The sequence below is a fragment of the Genypterus blacodes genome, unplaced genomic scaffold (assembly GCF_046128005.1).
Source record: "Genypterus blacodes isolate CSIRO-AG114 ecotype Tasmania unplaced genomic scaffold, CSIRO-AGI_Gbla_v1 ptg000128l_1, whole genome shotgun sequence".
Taxonomy (NCBI): Eukaryota; Metazoa; Chordata; class Actinopteri; order Ophidiiformes; family Ophidiidae; genus Genypterus; species Genypterus blacodes.
In genome coordinates, this window is record NW_027466930.1 from 434,886 (window position 1) to 453,378 (window position 18,493).

Genomic DNA, 18,493 nt, shown 5'->3' on the forward strand with positions numbered 1-18,493 from the left:
AAGGGAGGAAGGGAGGAAGAAGAAAAAAAAACAGGTAGATATATCCCCTCAGTCTGCTTAAAAAGGCTTTTAAAATCATTATTTAGAAAAAAAAAACAGAAAGAGAACACTGCAGAAAGACCCCCCGCCGTGTCAGGGGAGGGGAAGCAGTTTGATTTTGGCAGCTCTGCACAACTTGACATCCACAGAGATCCACAGAGAGCTCTCAGCTGCTCTCCTCGTAGGAAAAGTCGAGTTAAATCTCTTCACATTTAATCTCACTCCTGCTTTCTCCCCACGCAGCCCCGCCCGCCTCCGTCATATTTATAAAATGCAATCCTCTCCCCCTGCTTGTTTTCATTCATTCATTCTCTCCTCCTTCTTTTTCTCCTCCTCTTCCTCGTCTTCTCCTCCTACGCCCGCTGCCCCCGTCCTCCTTAAAGCTATACGCGGGTGGTGGAGTGGGAGTGTGGCAGGCCGGTGGAGTTGAATCCGGCTGTGAAGGTGTTGTAGGGGTGGAGGTTGGGCATCCCCACTAGCGAGTTTGGGATCATGGTGATGGTGTTGGGCGTCATGAGGGGGATGTCGTCTGGAGAGCGCCGCAGGGTGAGCGTGTAGTCGGGCAGCGAGGCCAGACGCAGCGCCCCCTCGTTGCTGTTCCCAGCCTCGCACTCGTGATGCGTCTGGTTCATCTGCAGGGACATGATCTCCTCCTCGGGCGCGTGGTGGCCGATGTCGTTGGAGGAAGTCTGCCGTTGCGGGCTGGGCTGCCCGTGGCCCGAGTCCTGCCTCCGTTTGTCCTTGCGGTAGTAGAGAGCGGCGAACGCCAGCACGTTGAGGAACAGCAGCGAGGCGCCCACGGCGATGGTGACGCTGAGCTCGGTGGAGTAATCCCGAGGGTTCTCCACCACCAGAGGTCCCGCCTCCTCGTCGTCGTTCCAGGAATCTTTGTCCTCGCTGTTGTAGGCCGGCGACATGGGCGGACGCTTGGTGTTGAAGGGCCAGGACGTCTTGCCGTTGGGCCTCTTGGTGGACAGGGTGTTCTGCGTGGTCTCTGGCGGCGGCACTTTGGTGGTGGTGGAGGTGTAGTGGAACATGTCGTGGAGGTTGTACAGGTGCGGCACCAGGTGCTTCCAGAAGGCCACTTTGGTGGCTCGGTAGTGATCACGCACGCGAGGCTTCAGCCCGATGTGCAGGTACAGCTGGTCCTGGGGGTTGTACTTGGACCAGGCCACCTCTTCAAAGCGGTTGGCCTTGGTGTGGATGAACTTGGTGTCCTGGGGAACCGGTTTGTTAGGATCCCTGCAGAGGAGAAGAGATAATGATAGGGTATTAAATCAAATACTGACATTCAATTAATCAAACTGTGCCTCCAACACATTTATCTGCTGACTGTAACTTCAAGTTTGCAGTCAAAATTTAATTGAAATTCCACATGAAATAAAGTTTAATTGTTGCTACAGTGTGATGACACAGAACATGCAGACATTATCTGGACCTTTATTATTAGTTCACTAAGTAATTTTCATTACTTCCCCCTAAACTACTCAAACTTCCCTAAGATAAGAGTTCATACAGATGGGAAACGCTCACGTCTCTAATTTAGCAGATTGAGCTCATTAATGAAACATTAACCTGAGGCAGATACATGTCAGGCATCAACTATTCAACGCTCTGACAGAGGCTTTCCTCCACAATGACCACTTTTACTTTTCATGCTCCAGCACATTTTCAGAGCCAAACACATATTTGCTTTTACCGGAGCAGAATTCCTAATGCGGGTTCTTTCTACTCCACAACGAGGTATTTCATTTTTTAAGCACTTCCTCCCCCGCTGCCCACAAAGGTACACACACCTTAAATAGCAGCAGGAAATCGAGGTTCACGTCTACGCCTAGAACACGTATCGATCTCTGCCCACATTAGCCCGCAAAACTCACATATACTGCAAAACGGTGCATTAGAGAGCATTCATCAAAGACATTCAGGTAGCAGGACTCCATCTATGCCTCCTTCTGGACAACTCAGTCTCCCCCTCTCTCTCTCTCTCTCTCTGCTTCACCAGGCCACCCACCGAAAGCAGGGCAGAGGCTTTTAAAGTAAACACGTATGAATAAGTCAGCAGGCTGCGGGCGTCGCGTCAGGGGGCATCTTGTTGTTGATAATCCAACACTGGTGGAGCCCCTCTGCTAATTGCTCGGGGAAAGCGGCACAGTGTGCACGGGCATCCAGTGCACTGATATAAAGTGGACCATATTAATCAAGACGCTAAGAGGGAACTGCAGAGTTGGAGTGCATGTGCGTGCGTGTGTGTGTGGTTATTAAGAGAAAGAGAGAGAGGTAGTGAGAGGTAGTGACGCAGAGAGAGAGAGAGAGAGAGAGAGAGAGAGAGAGAGAGAGAGAGGGCTGGGTGTAGTACTGCTTTGGATCTATAGGCGTCCCCGTTTCACTCTTCAGCTCCCATCACTCGGTCGGCGCTCGTGATGGCCGACCATTTCAATTACAGTGACTCTATTGATTTATTGGAAGAATTAACATATAGCAATCTCCCGCAATCACGCGGCTCCCCGTCGCCTTTCGCTCGGCGTCGCACAATGTCGGGCGCGGGAGTCGTGGCGTACGCGCCGTGTGCTTTTGATACGCCGGTAATGAGTTTCTGTTGGAAAGAAAGAAAGAAGTGGAAGAATGATGGTGCGGCCTTGAGAATACAACAGCTGACGTTGGAGTGGAGTATTTGGAAAAAAAAAAAGAAAAGAAAGCGCTTTGTCGCAGGAGGCGACAATCTGCACGACATTTCAGTAAATGTCATGAAATCTCCCCTCAGTGGGTTTGTGCAGCATGTCAGTGGCAAGCAAAGTTCAAATTTAGTTGGGGATTTAGGGATGAGGTAGCTTTTATTGATGTGTGTATGTGTGTGTGTGTGTGTGTTGTGTTTGTTGGTGGAATTAAAAGCCTTTGCCAAAAGAATTCACCCTCCATCGTCCTCCCAACACGGCTCGTTTCGCCGCTGACAATTTTCTCTTTTCTATTTTTTTTCAGGTCAGTGCTTCTGAGGAGAGGTGAGAGAGAGGGGAAAGAGAGAGAGAGAGGAGGGGGAGAGGAAGAGAGAGAGAGAGAGGGAGGGAGGGAGGGAGAGAGAAAGCGAGGTGAGAGCGAGAGAGAGAGAGAGAGGTAAAGCAGATTGAGATGACTGCATTGACTCTCTGGCTCGTGTAGCCGCTCAGCTTCTCCCCGTAAATAACCTCTTTTATTAGTCCCGTAATGATCCCGATGAATATTGACAGCCAGACGATGATGACTTTGTAGCTGAATATCAGTAATTAAGTTTCAGAGCAGCGGGCAGGGGTGTGTGCGTGTGTGTGTGTGTGTGTGTGTGTGTGTGTGTGGGGGTAAGGTCATATTGATTCTCCCTGCGCGCGACGTGCCAGAGAACAGGATGTCAATGGAGCCGCTTGAGATGTGAACGTCTGCATGCACCGTGCATGCACCGTACATGCCCCCCCCCCCCCCTCCACCACAGCTCGCCCTGTCACACACACACAATGTTGACAAGCAGTGATGTCGGAGTTAATGGGAATTCCAGGAATTTCCATAACACCGTTAGCACTCTCATCTCAGGAGGGTCAATTTGCTGAATGGTGAAGGCAGAAATATCTAAGAGGAGCTTTGGTAGTGGATGTCAGAAAACAAATCGGCGTGTAGCGGGGGAGCCAGGGAGCGGCGGTGTGCAGGGGGGGAAGTCAGAGAAGCCATTTGGTGGCTAGCCGGCTGAGTTCAGCACAAGTGAAGATGAATAATTTAGGGCGCACAAAGAAATCAATGTGGCATCTTTAGTTAATTTGATTTGCCGCATTAGAGAACAACTGGCTGCCTTATCTAATTACACACACATATGCTTGGATAATTGTTGCAAAGTCAATAGTAAACAGTCGACATTCCTTTGAACAATTCCGCTGCTGCTCACGCTGGCTGGCTTTGAAGTGGAGCCTGGAGCGTCGGAGCCGGAGGTGATTTGAGCTTCGCCCGCGCCGCTCCGTGCGTGGAAGCCTGCGAGGCTTCTCGGCGCCGCGTGTACGCCGACGACGTAGTATGCCGCCGCGTGATGTCTATGTTACTTCCACTCGCTTTGTGGTGTTCCTATATTCACCAGTCGGAATGGAGAAACGGTTCGGAAGTCGACACAGAACTCTCTGCAGGTGACAGTCTACCTGAGTTCTATACATAAATTACAAGGGGCAGATATAACAACGCCTGAGCGCCGTATGATTGATTGCAATAGCTGTGTGTGATTACTGCTACCAGTGTGTGTGAGGCGTGTGCCACAGTGTGTTGCCAACTTAACCACTGAACGACGCAAATCAATCTAACAAAAAACAGCAACTACGGCTTTGAAAATGATATAATGACATCATCACAGTGTGATACGTAGAAAACATAGGCATGTAATACTATAAGAATATCATCATCATCTTCTTCTTCTTCTTCTCCTTGTGTTTGCTGAGGCTGCTCAGTTGGACAGTTAGAGACACAGACTGACTGAAGGTAACAGGGCTGGAAGGTCAACTTGATGATGAGTCATTAATAGAGCTGGAGACCTGCAGATCTCCAGGGGTTGAGGCGTATTAGGAGTCGGCACACAGTGAGGAATCTTCATTAGAGACGAAGATAAATCACGCCTGCGTAATCTCCACTTGTCAAAGCAAATCTGGTGGCCTGAAATGGAGCTGATGGACGAGCATAAAGAGGAGTCCGCGCCGCTCTGCCCGCTCATTCGACGCACCAGGCGGCCTCAAATTAAGTCCCACCGCCACTGCCGCCCGCTCCCTCACTCCCTCGCTCAGACTCTGTGGTCATCGCATCGTTTTACATTCAAACAGGAGAGCAGAGCGGCCTGGTGATTAAAGCAGAGCAGAGCAGAGCGGCGTGTCAGGAGTCCAAACGGCTCGGCCCTCTCCTGCATTAGCTGACGGCCCTTCCTCGCCGTCTGACCTCCCACTTAACCGGAGGGTTGTGGGTTGCGGCCGTGGCTGGATCGGCAGGAGCTGGGATTATTATTACGCCCGTAAAAGCAAACGTTTTAATGGCCCTTTCTGATTTTTCCTGATGTGTTCATATGGCTTTTGTAGTTGTGCCGGGCTCTATAAACCTCTCTCCCCCTCAGCGCCAGCGTGACCTCCTGACCCCCTGCTCATCTTGGTCTACCATGCGTGTTACAGCAATCCCTGTGTTTTCTCTGTGTGTGTTTGTGTGTGTGTGATTGACTGGGCCTCTGCATGTGTGTGTGTTTCGTCTTACTGTCCATCACCACCAGCACCTGTGTGTTTGTGTGTATCCATGCGTGCGTGCTTGAGCCTCCGTGTCCCCGCGAGGCGTCTCATCCCTGCCAAAATGACCTCCGGGGGCTTTTACACATGCCGGGCGTCGCATCTCGTGCTGGAGTGCGGCGCCACGCACACACACAAAGCTCTACGCAGGGCGACAGAGCTCTCACACTGGTTCTATAAAGGTGACGAGCCACCTGAGCTGACACATCAGCGGGACCGGAGCTCATTACTTATTCCAAACACTATCTGTGAGCAGCGATGTAAAAGGTAGATAAGGGGGGAAAGAATGAATATCATTTACTTTTTTCATTCCCCGTGTACCTCCTTCCCCTTTTCATCCTGATGTAATTTGAAGCGCTTGAATGATCATAGACCCAACCATCACCAAATCTGAAAAGACTCGTTTGGGTGCCCTAAGGCGAGAGACAAGAATGTATCTCTCCCTCCCCCCTGTCTCCCCCCCCCCCGTCTCCCCCACCCCCGCACACTCCAGATCTCTCTGAGTCGGGGGTTTCTCGTGCGGCTGCTGGTTACGCCGAGGAGGAGCGACGCATTAATTCGGTGGCACTGATGCTCATTTTGCTAAGCTGGTAGAAATATGCAAAGTTGGAGCCAGAGTCGCTGCCATTGTTTGTCGCCGTTTCCCCGCGTAACGAATTCATCCCCTGCAGTTGTTTATCTGCTCGGCAGGTAAAGCAAACTAAGCACCTAATTGTAATTTTCACCCCGGCTGAACGTTCCCTTTTTTTTTTTTCCCCGGCTGCTTTTTTCTGCGTAAATTTTTAATAAGGAACACAAACTAATTCTGTTTGGAGACTTTGTCTTGACACAGTGGCAGAGGGGGGAGGGGGGAGGGGAGAGGGGGGAGGGGCAACCTGGGCACAGAGCAGGCGAATTATCACTCTGTGCTCTTTTACCCTTCATGCAGCGGTGTGTGTGTGTGTGTGTGTGAGAGAGAGAGTGATGTGCGGTTCATATACTATAATGGCGGCCTTGAGTTCAGCGGGCTAAGTGATGCAGGGGCGAGACGCTGTGACTTTGGGGCGTGCAGGCGTATCGGAGGACGCAGCTCCGCACCGCTCCTCATTATGGACGATATTGATTTGTCTGATTAGATGAGTGGCAGCAAACAAAACACTCACACTCACACACACACACACACACACTCTAACACCCTCACACTCACTCAGCATTGCTCCATCCTCCCTCTGGCGTTCCGGTCGTCGGGCAGCTTAATTCTACTCTGGCGGTTTTTGCTCTTAAATTAAATTATTCTTTAGTATTTGCCCCACTTTCTTTTTTTTCCATTAGTGTGACAGACACCTAAGGATGAGCACGTAGAGATCTGCTTCCTGTCCCCTCCCTCACCCCGCCCCCCTGCAGTTCCCCTCATTACATTCAGCGCACAGCATGGACACCGATCAATGGCATCCAGAGCCTTCTTAACAAGCAGCACCACTTCCTTACCTTCTCTAATGCAAATCAGGATATTGGCTACAAATCTCCCATCAAGTGAGTGCCGGGATAATGAAGTAGGTAGATGGCGGTTGGGGTGATTGTGCCACGCCGCAATGCCGACCGTTCACGCGGTGGTGGCGTCGGCGGGTGTGGGTGGAGTTCGCCGTGACGATGACCGGCGGAGGGAGGGAGGGAGGGAGGGAGGGAGGGAGGGATGGAAGGAGGGAGGGAGGGAGGGAGGGAGGATAATCCATGAGGTCAGGCAGGGAGAAAGGTCATAAGAGCAAGTTAACCCTGCAGAGAGGCGGCGCTCGATCGGAAACAACAAGGGAATCTTAAGGCGAGGAAATAGGGCAAAGGAGTAAATCAAAGGCGCTTTACGTTTATTATACGCCACTATAACAAGCGGTTAAGACTTCTTTTCTTTCTCTCTTCCCTGCGTAGAGTAATGAGGGAGTCATTGTGAGAGCAAACAAATGAGGAGAAAATGCAACACATGACAGTCGGCGATGTGCTATTTAACTACCTGGTGAGGCCCAGCACAGCGTGAGGCGCAACTACACCCCCCACACACACACGCACACGCACACACACACACACAAACACACACACAAACACACACACACACACACACACACACACACTCAGAACAGTCAAAGAGGAGGCAAAGAAACGGCAGAAGTGGGAAGACAGAGCGACATATTTACAGCACTAATGATGAAACCTGATTGATCTTTTCCCCCAGAGGTTCATCAGGCCGTCCCAGCTGGAATCATCCCGTCTGTACTCGCGTCTTCCCGGGTGTTTGAGAGTGTGTGTGTGTGTGTGTGTGTGTGATGTGCCAGTGGCATTATACAGTGTGTGGGACTTTTCTGGCCAACTCTGCATGTCGATAAGTAAAACAAATGTTGGAGCCAGGAAAATAAGTAGTAAGAGTAAATCCCCTCCCAGCTTCAGAAGAATCCTTAAGTCTGAGCAAAGAATGGCATCTTGGTGTAAATGCTGCACACACACACACACACACACACACACACACACACACACACAGACAGACACACACGCACTAAGAAGATTTGACAGCGTGCACTCTTTCTATGCTTTTATGCTTCACTGACGCTGAAGGAGGAAGAAGGAAAAAAAAAAGCACACAGGAAAGGATTTGCCCTGTAAAGATGACACATGAGAGCCGGGGACAGGAAGAGCTTTTGGTGAGGAGGAGGAGGAGGAGGAGGAGGAGGAGTGGGGGGCGATGGGAGAAGGGACACGGCGCGATGATACACACAGTTGACACGCGGCCCAAGCGTCTCAGACATCATGTCGCTCGTGTTTCAGCCGATCTTAGAGACGAGGGGCGGGCAGGGAAGTAGCGATCTGGGTCAGGCGGCTGTGCAACATCTGGAAGTGGAGCGATGAGCTGCTGTACACATACGGAGGCGGCGGCGGTTGGTCGGATTGGGCCACTCTGGCGAAGGAATTCAACTGGGTTCTAATTAAGAGGCAGATTGGACGAGCTGGTGCTGGAGAGAGAGGAGAGCATCCCCCTGGTGCAGCCTAAATGAGGAGGATGAACTTCACAATCATGGGAAATCTTTGAACCCGCCCCCAGAGCGGCTGCCCGGGTAAATATACCCTCTAGATCGGCACTCTGAGCTCTCTATTATCCTCGCACGTGATCCTAGGCTGGCTACCATCTTAATGACCTCCTGATCACAATCCCCACGCCCACAAAACGGATATCAGGTCAGCAGTAAAGCCACATTTGTTGGTTCAGGTTGCTGCTTCGCGGGGGTCGAGGCCGGGTGAGAGTCCAGGCAGGTGTTCGGGCCGCCGCTCATGGCGGCGTACCGATCTACATGGTTACAGGTAAGATTGAGGCATTCTGTCATCACAACATCCAAGGTCACAGCGTTTCTGCATGTTAGAAGCCTCCATTCCGCCCCGAGCGTAAGCCTGTGTGCCCTCCGGTGTCTTTAGTTTCATTTCCATATTTAAAATACATATTGTCTCTAGCTGCGAGGGAGAGAAGAACTCCATCTGCGCCCACAAATTGCCGCTCTGCACATTTTGGCACAAGATGGCTGCCAGGCAGAGGGGACAGCTGTTTGTGGAGAGCATCAGTGATGGGCCTCCGGTTGCTTCCCTCAGCGAGATGCCGACATCGGTCCATCTGCACTCTGGAGGGGTGAGGGGAGGGGGAGGAGGAGGAGGGGGGCGTCGGCCTATCAGCCAGACGACTAAATGTAAATGGCAGCCGATTGGACAGCGGCGGTGATATAGAGGCCGATAAAAAAAACAACAAGATTTGAGATTACATCCCATTCAGGAAGGGATCGATACTTCTCTGGTAACAGGGACTGTCAAATTAAATTTCAGTTGTTGGAGATGATTACTCGCAGTCATACAAATGGACAAGCTTTGTGATGGTTGGGGGGCGGGGGGGAGGGGAGGCGGTGAAATTGAGTGCGGAGGGGAGCAAGGAGTCACCGGGGGCACAAGTGATCGACTGGGTCCAGGCCCAGGAATCGATATTGCCGAGGGGCCCTGAGTTTGATATGCCAGGCTGATAAGTCTCTGTGTCTTTCGGTCCTCGGTATAATAGAGCAGATAGTATTTCCAGCACCGCACACACACACACATTCACACACACATGTACACAGAAACGCTGGCAGGCAGGGACACACACCCACACACACATACCCAACCCCAACAGTCAGCCAAGCACGAACTGCACGGTACACTTTGTGGAGGAACATTTAATCTTCCTCAGATTCAATATGTCTCAGGTTTTCAGACGGAGACTCAGGAAGTCCAAGCGAAAAACACCTCTGAAAAAAAAAACTGTCTCGGTTGAAAAATGCCTTTTCTGTCCTGTACTATCTATTGTAGAGTTTCCTCTTTCCTTACAGCCTCTTTTATGTATCGCAGAAGTACTTTTAAAAAGGACCAAGCCAGGAATTCTGTCTTGCTACTTCTGTCTAAGACAAAGTACAACGATTGGAAAAGGCAGCGACGCTTTTTTCAGGACAGAAACACGACACACACCAAACATCTACCCAATCTAATAGAAAGTAAACGATGCTAAATGAAGCGTAAGACAAAGTCGTTTCACTCACCCGGTCTTGGCAAAGTTGGTCCAGTAGGTCATGACCACGGCGCTGAGCATGACGTCGTTCTTGGAGAAGTTGCAGGGGAACAGGTCGGTGGGTCCAATCATAGGGATCCCGAAGACGTAGGGCACCTCGTCCCCGTGCGCCGCGTCCGACCAGGCCGGCTTCATCAGGCTCTGGCAGTGGTGGTAGAAGGCGTAGAAGTAGGTGGGCGAGCCGTAGCGAGCGTGCAGGTCGGCCGTCACCACCGAAGGCTCCACCCACTGGTGATCGGTGAACAGAGCCACCAGGGTCTTGCGTCGAGTTTCCGGGTTGTCCCTGTCCGCCCAGTCGGTGTACATGAACTTAATGGTCTCCCTCAGAGTGTCCTTGCCCTCCGGGTAGCCGTACAGACTGTCCACGAAGTCGGACACGGAAAAGTCAAAGTCGTTGCCGGAGACGCCGTCTTCCGAATCCACCACGTTCTCCACAAAGCGCAGCCCCTCACCCTGGTTGACGCCCAGCATGATGTCGTAGTTGAGGAACTCGCCCTGCTCCATGAGGATCTCGGGGTCGTCTGGGATAACGTCGCCGTCGATAACGGGTCCAAAGGCCACATGGTACCTGGCCGGCTGGATGTCCTGCTCCACCAGCTCCCTGGAGCTCTTCTTCCTCAGGCAGTCCACCATGTCCAGGGTGTCCAGGACATTGCAGCCGACCTTCTCCGCCAGGAGACGTGTATACTTGACCGGTTGGTAGTTCACCGCCCAGCTGGAGAGCGCCGAGCCGCTCTGGATGATGGCTCTGTGGAACAAACCTGCACAACCACACACAGGAGAGAGAGAGAGAGACAGGATGATGTTTAGCGTGTCACGATTAGAGAGGATAATTCACTTATGTGCATCGGCCGCACGACACTTGTTAATTTTGTTGCCGCGGTGATCAAAAGGGGCCTGTCAGCTACACATTTGATAAGAGTAACAAAAGCCAGACAGAGCGAGTCCTTGTTGCTATACAATGCAATAATAGGAGAGCGGCAGTGATAATGAAGGTGCAGATGGCCTGGACTCACAGACAGCAAGCAGACAGAGGAGGGAATCAACACTCTGTCATCCTCTCCTCCTCCATCCATCTCTATACGCTCTCGCAGTAATAAAGCCTCGGTGTGTTTGTCAGGAGCAGATGCTGCCTGTATGGCTCTATAGGCCTTGCTTGTAACAAAACGTGAGAAACCGGGCAAAAAGTACGGAAACCAGACTCCACCGTACACAACGTAAAACTTTAATTAGATCTCTGGGTTTGTTCTTCCATGGTACAAAAAAGGAACACAGTCTGAATTAAGCATTCCGAGATGCACCAACCGTCGCTGGAACTGAACCAAACTCAAGCGCTGCGAATACACAAGCAGGACGGACGTTTCTCCAGCACCTCTGCATCAATTATGACTCTTGTTTTTCTAGATCCTGAAAGATTGCAGTAGTCGACAGATGTCTGGCTGTAAACAATGCGACTCTGACTCCACAGGAATGAGCTGCGGATACTTGAAGACGCAACACGACGCAACACAAACACAACATGGCGACACACAATGTCATAACACAAGTGAGCAAATCAGTACTTGTATGAGACGCAATCAGACAAGGGCCCGCCGAGATAAAACACACCATCTACTGGAGAGGGAGCCTACAAAGAAGACTGTGTGTGTGTCTGTCAATGGGGTGAAGGCAGTGGGGGGTTCGGTGTGAAAATCAAATCTCAGGGGACGCTCTCACCAATCACATTACAGTGCATTTGGGGTTTGCAGTGCAGTGCGTCAGAACTTCAAAATGATTTATTCTTTTCCCACCAGCAGCCACAGATTCCCAAATAACAAACATAATTTCCTCAGAAATAATTGCGCGGCGTTCCTTTGAATAATCTCTCCTTATTAGGGGGTTGAGAAAAGGTGACGCGACACACTTTCCGTCTCACTTAAGCCTCCTTCACATCAACCAACGCAGCCGCAGCTCCTCCGCCGCCGCTCCTCCGCCGCCTCATCCTCCTGACGTGGCGTCAAATTCACGAGTGCCATTTCGCCCGAGCTCATTGAAAGTCGGCGGCTCAAGTCAAACCACTTGACTGTCCTCTGTTATTGCGCTCAGATACTGCCGGTGCCCGTTTACCGTGGGAGCCTGCGAGCCAGCCGCCACTGGAGGAAAATGCAACAACATATCATGAGGCGAGCGGAGAGACTCGACGCAGTTTGTGGTATTTCTCCGTCAGTGTGGGTGGCTGTGTTGAAGTCTTTGTATTTATGAGGTAAACAGTCGACTTAAGTGCCAGATATATCACTTTGGTAGCCTTAATCAAAAGCGGCGGGGGGTTTATTTCTCCTTGGCGAAGATGAAGTGTTTATTTACAGAGCTATTTACATTTATTTGTTCACAAGTAGTAAGTAGAATTAATGTGTCTGTGTGAGAGAACTGTGAAATGTCTCTGCGGCGAGCGTCTTTACTCGGGTCGGTGGCAACTTGCGACTTGGAACGTTCCATCTGAGCGCTGGCACATGTGAGATTTTGATAGTCGGGTTTTTTTTTCGGGGTGTAATCGCTGCGTTTCCGCCCGTTTCCCCCCCCTCTTTGTCATGAGTCTACGCCGGCCCCCCAGCGTCCTCTGCCCTTTGGAGCCGTCCTGCGGTCGTGCCCCTCTGCAGGACGGCGTCCCGCGCTGTGTCCCCTCGGTGAGCGGAAGCACATGTCGAAGGTTTCACCCACTTGAAAGCATTAGAGGGTCAGGGGGGCGGGGGGGAGCAGCCGCAAGATGAAAGATGGCCGCTCGGAAGCACAGAGGGCTGGTGCTTAATCCTGCCATCCCTCCCTCCTCCTCCTCCTCCTCTCCCTCCTCTCACTCTCGTGGTATAGCCTCTCATCACTCCTCGACTCAGACTGCGCCCGTGCAAACACAGCCAGTCGCCGCGCGGAGAATCTGCCCTGAATCCTAATGCGCACGGCGGTGCTACAGCCACTTTCTTAACGTCTTTGATCAAAAGTTGCCGTATTCGCCGGCGATACAGGTTCGCCCCATTATCGGCACGGCGATTTAACAGACAGACTTTAAATCCATTCGCTGTAATTGAGCAGAGAGGTGTGTGTGTGTGTGTGTATGTGAGGGAGGGGGGTGTGTGTGGAGCTAGTAAACCAAGTGCTCTGTGCAAACCCACAGATGGGACGACCAGCTGCTGGAGAGGATGGAGCTCGATTGACACGCGTAGATTTATCCCAGGCTTCCGTTTTGATGAAACGAGCGGAGAGTGACGGAGGTTTTACTATTGTTTGCGGAGAAACGTATAAATCCAGAGCACACGAGCTGACACAGGACCAATAAATATGTATTAGAGTGCTCTGTGTGTGTGTGTGTGAGTGTGTGTGTGTGTGTGTGATGAGCCCCACTGTGGTGGAGGGCTCGCTGGGGGAAGGTCAGAGCGAGACGAGAGAGGAGCACAGGCTCGTTCACCCACCCAGGGAATCTGCTAATTATCCACACTGGGAGGTGTTTGCACGTGTGTGAATGTGTGCGAATGTGTGTGAATGTGTGTGTGCATGGATGTGTTTGAGCCGACTTTGATTGATAAGAGGAATAGACAGACAGATGACACGTACTAATTTGATGGAGGTTTAAATCTGTGGTGTCGTTCATTAGCTAGAATCATTCTCTGTCGGTTCAAGATCCTTCGGAATTCTAAGGAAACAGGAAGTCGCCGTGCTCCTGAGGAACATCACCTTCCTGTGTGTCTCTTAGCAGCACGTCGCCCTATCGTTATCTGCCCGTGTTTGACATGCGAGGACCTGACGCCCAAACTGTGAGCAGATCCATCAAAGCATAGTGTTGCTGGCAGATTGAGGTCAGGCTGAATTATGACTGGAGCTGCGGGGTAATCACTCATTGGGCCTGTGCTAAAACACCGCCGTGTCGCTCCACGGCCGCCTCGGCGCCGGCGGACGCGAGACCTCGACCGCGCTGCCCCCTAACTCGACACCCATTAAACGGCTGGGCAGTGCAGGACCTGGACCGGGAGAGCGCCGTGCAGATAATTCATCGCAGGTGGAAAATAAGGGTTTGACCTTGGGACGCATAGGCACACGCACACACACACACATATATATTTACACACATTCACATATACACACACACACTCACACACACAGCGTAAGGTAAATCAATCTGTTTGTGTTTCTTCATTATTATTGGTTTATTGATTCGCACATCTAAGGGATTCCACTTCGGTTTCAATCCGGTATTTCAATACAAAGTGCAAGACAGACAGAGAAAAGTCTCATATATACATTAAGATATGTAATATTTGGACAGTATCTATACTAAACGTACATATTTAGGTGCTATAATTGTCAAGCTGATATCAGATTGGAACTTGACAGACACAGTGAGTAACAGGATATTCCTGCGAATTTTGATGATGAATGTGAACCATAGATGCATCAGGCCGGTATATTTATAGTGTACATATGGGGGACGTGTGTGTGTGTGTGTGTGTGTGTGTGTGTGTGTGTGTGTGTGTTCAGGCTGTGTTAACGGAACAGGATGTTCTGCCGGTGACGATGCTCGTAAGCACCTTAAACGACTGTATTTTGTAATCTGGAGCAGCTGGCAAGAATCACCGAAGCGTCGGCGCAGAGTTTTATCAGTCCGGCCCTGAGATATATGTGACTATAAAACGCATCCTGCAACGCCCCCCCCCCCCCTCCACACACACACACACACACACACACACACACCCCAACCTCCCCAACCAGGCCGTCCTAAAGAACTCCACAAAGACAAACACCAGCGATAACGTTTGTCTGCTTGCCGACCTTGAGAGTTCTGATCCTTCGCCTGGTGTTGGTTTTATAGGTCAGCAATTCATTTCTCTAACAGTCGAGCTGTGTGACTTTAAGAGCTAACGGGGGTGAAAATATGTAAAGGGGCGGAAATCTTCTCGGAAAGTGTTCGTTTAGACATAAAAGAGGGAGAACTCCGCCGCTGGGACGTCTCTTCTTCTTCTGCTTCTCCCCTTTCTTCTCCGCCACATCTCAGACAAACTTGTTCTCAATCCTTTGTTTGATCTGTTTCCTGTCTCTCCTATCTCTCTCTCTACCTGTTTGCACGCTCCTCTTCCTCTTCCCTCCTCCCCGTCTGCGCCCAGCCGAGCCTGAATCCTCCGAGCCCTCTTACCTGCGCCGTCTCCTCGCTGTAAGCAAACCTCCGCAGACCGTCCGTCGTCCCCCCTCGTTGGCAACGTTTCCCTACTCAGCTGGACACGCTCGATAAACGCGCGGCTCCTCGTCCTCGTCCTCGTCCTCTTCCTTGCTCTCGTCCTCTTCCTCGCTCTCGTCCTCTTCCTCACACGCGTCCTCTACCATCTCATCTCCATTGTTTTCCTCCCAATAACGACGAGAAGGATACGAAGGTCAACCAGCACCTGGCATGTTTACTGCCCGCTGGGAGATACGCTGTTATGAAACAACATGCCTAATTGTTGTCTTATAGCACCATGTAGAAGCTGCCCGTCTCCATGGCTACAGCCTGCCTCCACTTAAACACAAGTGCCTGTGGTCTGATCACGCATTAGTCGGCGGATAATTCGACATTGTTCTGGCAGGGCTGAAGCAACACCCACATCGTTTCTCCGTTCCATTCAAATTTTCAGCCTGCGTCTAACTCCTCAACGGCGAATCGATGCTGATGTTATCAAGAAAAGGCCAAGCGGCGGATTCATGAGACGCTGGCACGATGTCATTGGACTTGGCCTCCCCGGGCTACGTATGGCCATGCAGTGTGTGTGTGTGTGTGTGTGTGTGTGTTTACACGTGTGAGAGTCTTGCGTGAACATGAAAGATTCTTCTTCTTCTTCTTCTTTCGCTTCAGTTGTTTTTCCTTCTAAACTAGATTTACTTGGTTTGGACTGATGTCATAATTGATCCAACAGGGATGCAACAAAGGAGTCAAAGGCGAAAAAAAAAAAGCTTCTTCTTGCTACTTCGGGGGGAAAAAAAGACAACACATCGACTGATTCTAAAAAAAAAAAAAAAAAACTCCATTTTACATCCCAGGAGGTGATGTTACATTATTTATGTACACTGGACTCTGAAAGTGAAGGACAGCGTGTTTCATCATGTCCATACAGAGACGCCTCAGCGCTGAGACGTGACTGACGCCAGACCTACATAATGTTGTTTGAAGCTTCTGGACCTCTGTGAGGACTGACCGCTCGCCTGCAGGCTGTAAGCTGAGGCCAGAGAAAAAAGTTTGATCCGCGAGGGTTCGGACAGGCGAGGAGGAGAGGAGATGAGGAGAGGAGGAGAGGAGATGAGGAGAGGAGAGGAATGACCCCATCGACAGGCTGTGCCAAGGTTCTAGGATCGATGTGCATCTGAACTCGGCAAGTGTGATATCTCCTACTAATCACGGCCTGACACACACCGGTCAATACGGCACGCTCACAGCCACACACTCAGGGCGTCATCATCACACACACGCTGACCTCCCTCCGCCTGCACGCACGGCTCAACAGGGGCCACCGCTCCTCGCCGCACGGATCAATCTGCCCGCTGCTCGACGGCTCCACAGATTTCAAACACGTTGCCTCTGTTGCTGTTTGTCTTTTTCTCATTTCTACACTCAAAGTCACGTGACGGAAAAATCGGAGATAGGAAATGAACTCATTGGAACTTCTCCTCCGACTCACTCACCGGCAAAAGTTTCAGACGAGCTCCATCACTCAATTTTGCATCATTATTGATCTGATATGCACCTGAACCACGGAGAGAAAATGCACTTCCTGCACTTTGTTACCTTCCCCTCCTTCAGCAGTTTCCTGTTTTTGTTTTGTTTCACATTAGTTGGGATAGTTGCCACAACCACACACACACACACACACACACTGAATTGATTTCTCCTTCCTCTTCCTCCCTCACACACTCTCTCCCCCCGCCTGCCGAGAGCTCGCACGGTGAATTTTTCCCATTTTCACTCGTGAATGTGTCACTAATGTCGCAGTCTTTGAAGAAGAGGAGGATGCCATCTCGCCTTCCTCTCCGCCGCATTCCAGCCGGCGATTCACAGCGTTCACTTCACACCGCCGCCGAGCTCAGATTGGCCTGATAGCCGCTCGCACACACACACAACAACAAAAACAACAACAACAACAACGCCCAGCTCCTCCGCTCTGCGCCGGTGTGGAAATGGGAAGAATAATGAGTTATCACCGGGTTATCTGTGTGTATCTGCATGTCACGTCTGTGTAAGCGGCTCTGCTAATCTCATTAGACGAGACAAGTTGTTAAAGATGTTTTTTGATTTCCTCACTCCTTCTCGTTCGTCGTCCGCAAATAGATTGCACATCAGGGTGCTGAGAGGAAATGATTAGTGCCTTCGCTCCCCACTGAAAGCCCGCTTTGCACGGCGGAGAGACAACAGAATGCATTTCACGAGCGTGTAAGTGGCTGCTGGTGTAGTAACGGTGTAAAAACATCTGAGTCCTGCTTTTTCTAAATATACGCGCCCGCTTTCACACCCCATCTGTAATCTGTAACAGCACCCAGAAGCCTGGTTAACTTTTACACACCCGCCGCGCAGCCGGGACCTAGAAACGGGAGCAGAGGAGCTCTCAAAATACAAATCAGTCGTGAAAATGTTTTTATAAAAAAGAAGAGCCGTTGTAAAGTAGCGTGAAGGGGTCAAAGGTGTAAGACAGAAATATGACAACTCAGCCATGAAATGTGGAAGGATGGAGAGCTTCTGTTCCTGGCAGCATCTCGCCTGTGACGGCCAGATGGGACGACTGAAACTCGGTTTTGGGCCAAGGAAAGACACGGTGGGAGGGAGGGGGGGGAGGGAGGGAGGGGTATTGTGACAGACAAATTATCGAAAGAGTCCACACACACACACACACTCCCTGAAGGGAATCAGATGGACTTAGACCAAAGATACGCGGGGGGGTCGAAGTGCCGAGGTCTTGTAGTAGAAATGAATTAGTGGTGAGCTGTGGGGATGCAAGAGGTGAGAGAGAGCCACACACACACACACACACACACACACACACACACACACACACACACACACACACACACACAGCCCAGCCCAGCCCAGCCCAGCCCAGCCAAAAGCAGGTGGGAGGGAGGGAGCCTGAGCCTTTGAGTTGAGTTCAAAGAGGGACAGCCTATGTCTCTGATTACATCTGATTGGAGATTAACGTACAAAAGCGACCAATGTGCGCTCACATACACACACACACACACACACACACAAACACACACACAGTCTGAGCTGTGCGTCAGTGTTTTCTGCTCCAATCCCACGCCAGCCTACAGAAAAACACAGCTAAAGGCGACACATGATACACGTTTAATATACAACCCACACACACACAAGTACTAAGCTTCCAGAACACACACACACAAACACGCACACACACACACAGACACACAAGTAAAAAGCTTCCAGAACACACACACACACACAAACACACACACATATAATTCAGGAAGCTCATTAGGCACAAAGTGCACATCGTAGGGAGCAAGCAGGTTTTTTTCTCCCTCTGACTAAGATCATCAACAACTCTTTTAATCTAAACCACCATTAATGAAGCAGAACCAGAGGAGACAT

At 50.8% G+C, this 18,493-nt stretch overlaps 1 protein-coding gene across 7 annotated transcripts in view; it reads right to left on the reverse strand.

Annotated features, from left to right (window-relative positions):
- Positions 1 to 422: 422 nt before the first annotated feature.
- Positions 423 to 18,493, reverse strand: part of nlgn3a (neuroligin 3a) — a 77,588-nt gene continuing 59,517 nt past the window's right edge. For all 7 annotated transcript variants that reach the window (XM_076162871.1, XM_076162877.1, XM_076162874.1 and 4 more), the window contains 2 exons: positions 9,875 to 10,664; positions 423 to 1,281 (listed from right to left, as the gene is read on the reverse strand). In XM_076162871.1, coding sequence (XP_076018986.1) covers positions 423 to 1,281; positions 9,875 to 10,664 — 1,649 coding nt within the window. The remainder of the gene's footprint in view (positions 1,282 to 9,874; positions 10,665 to 18,493) is intronic.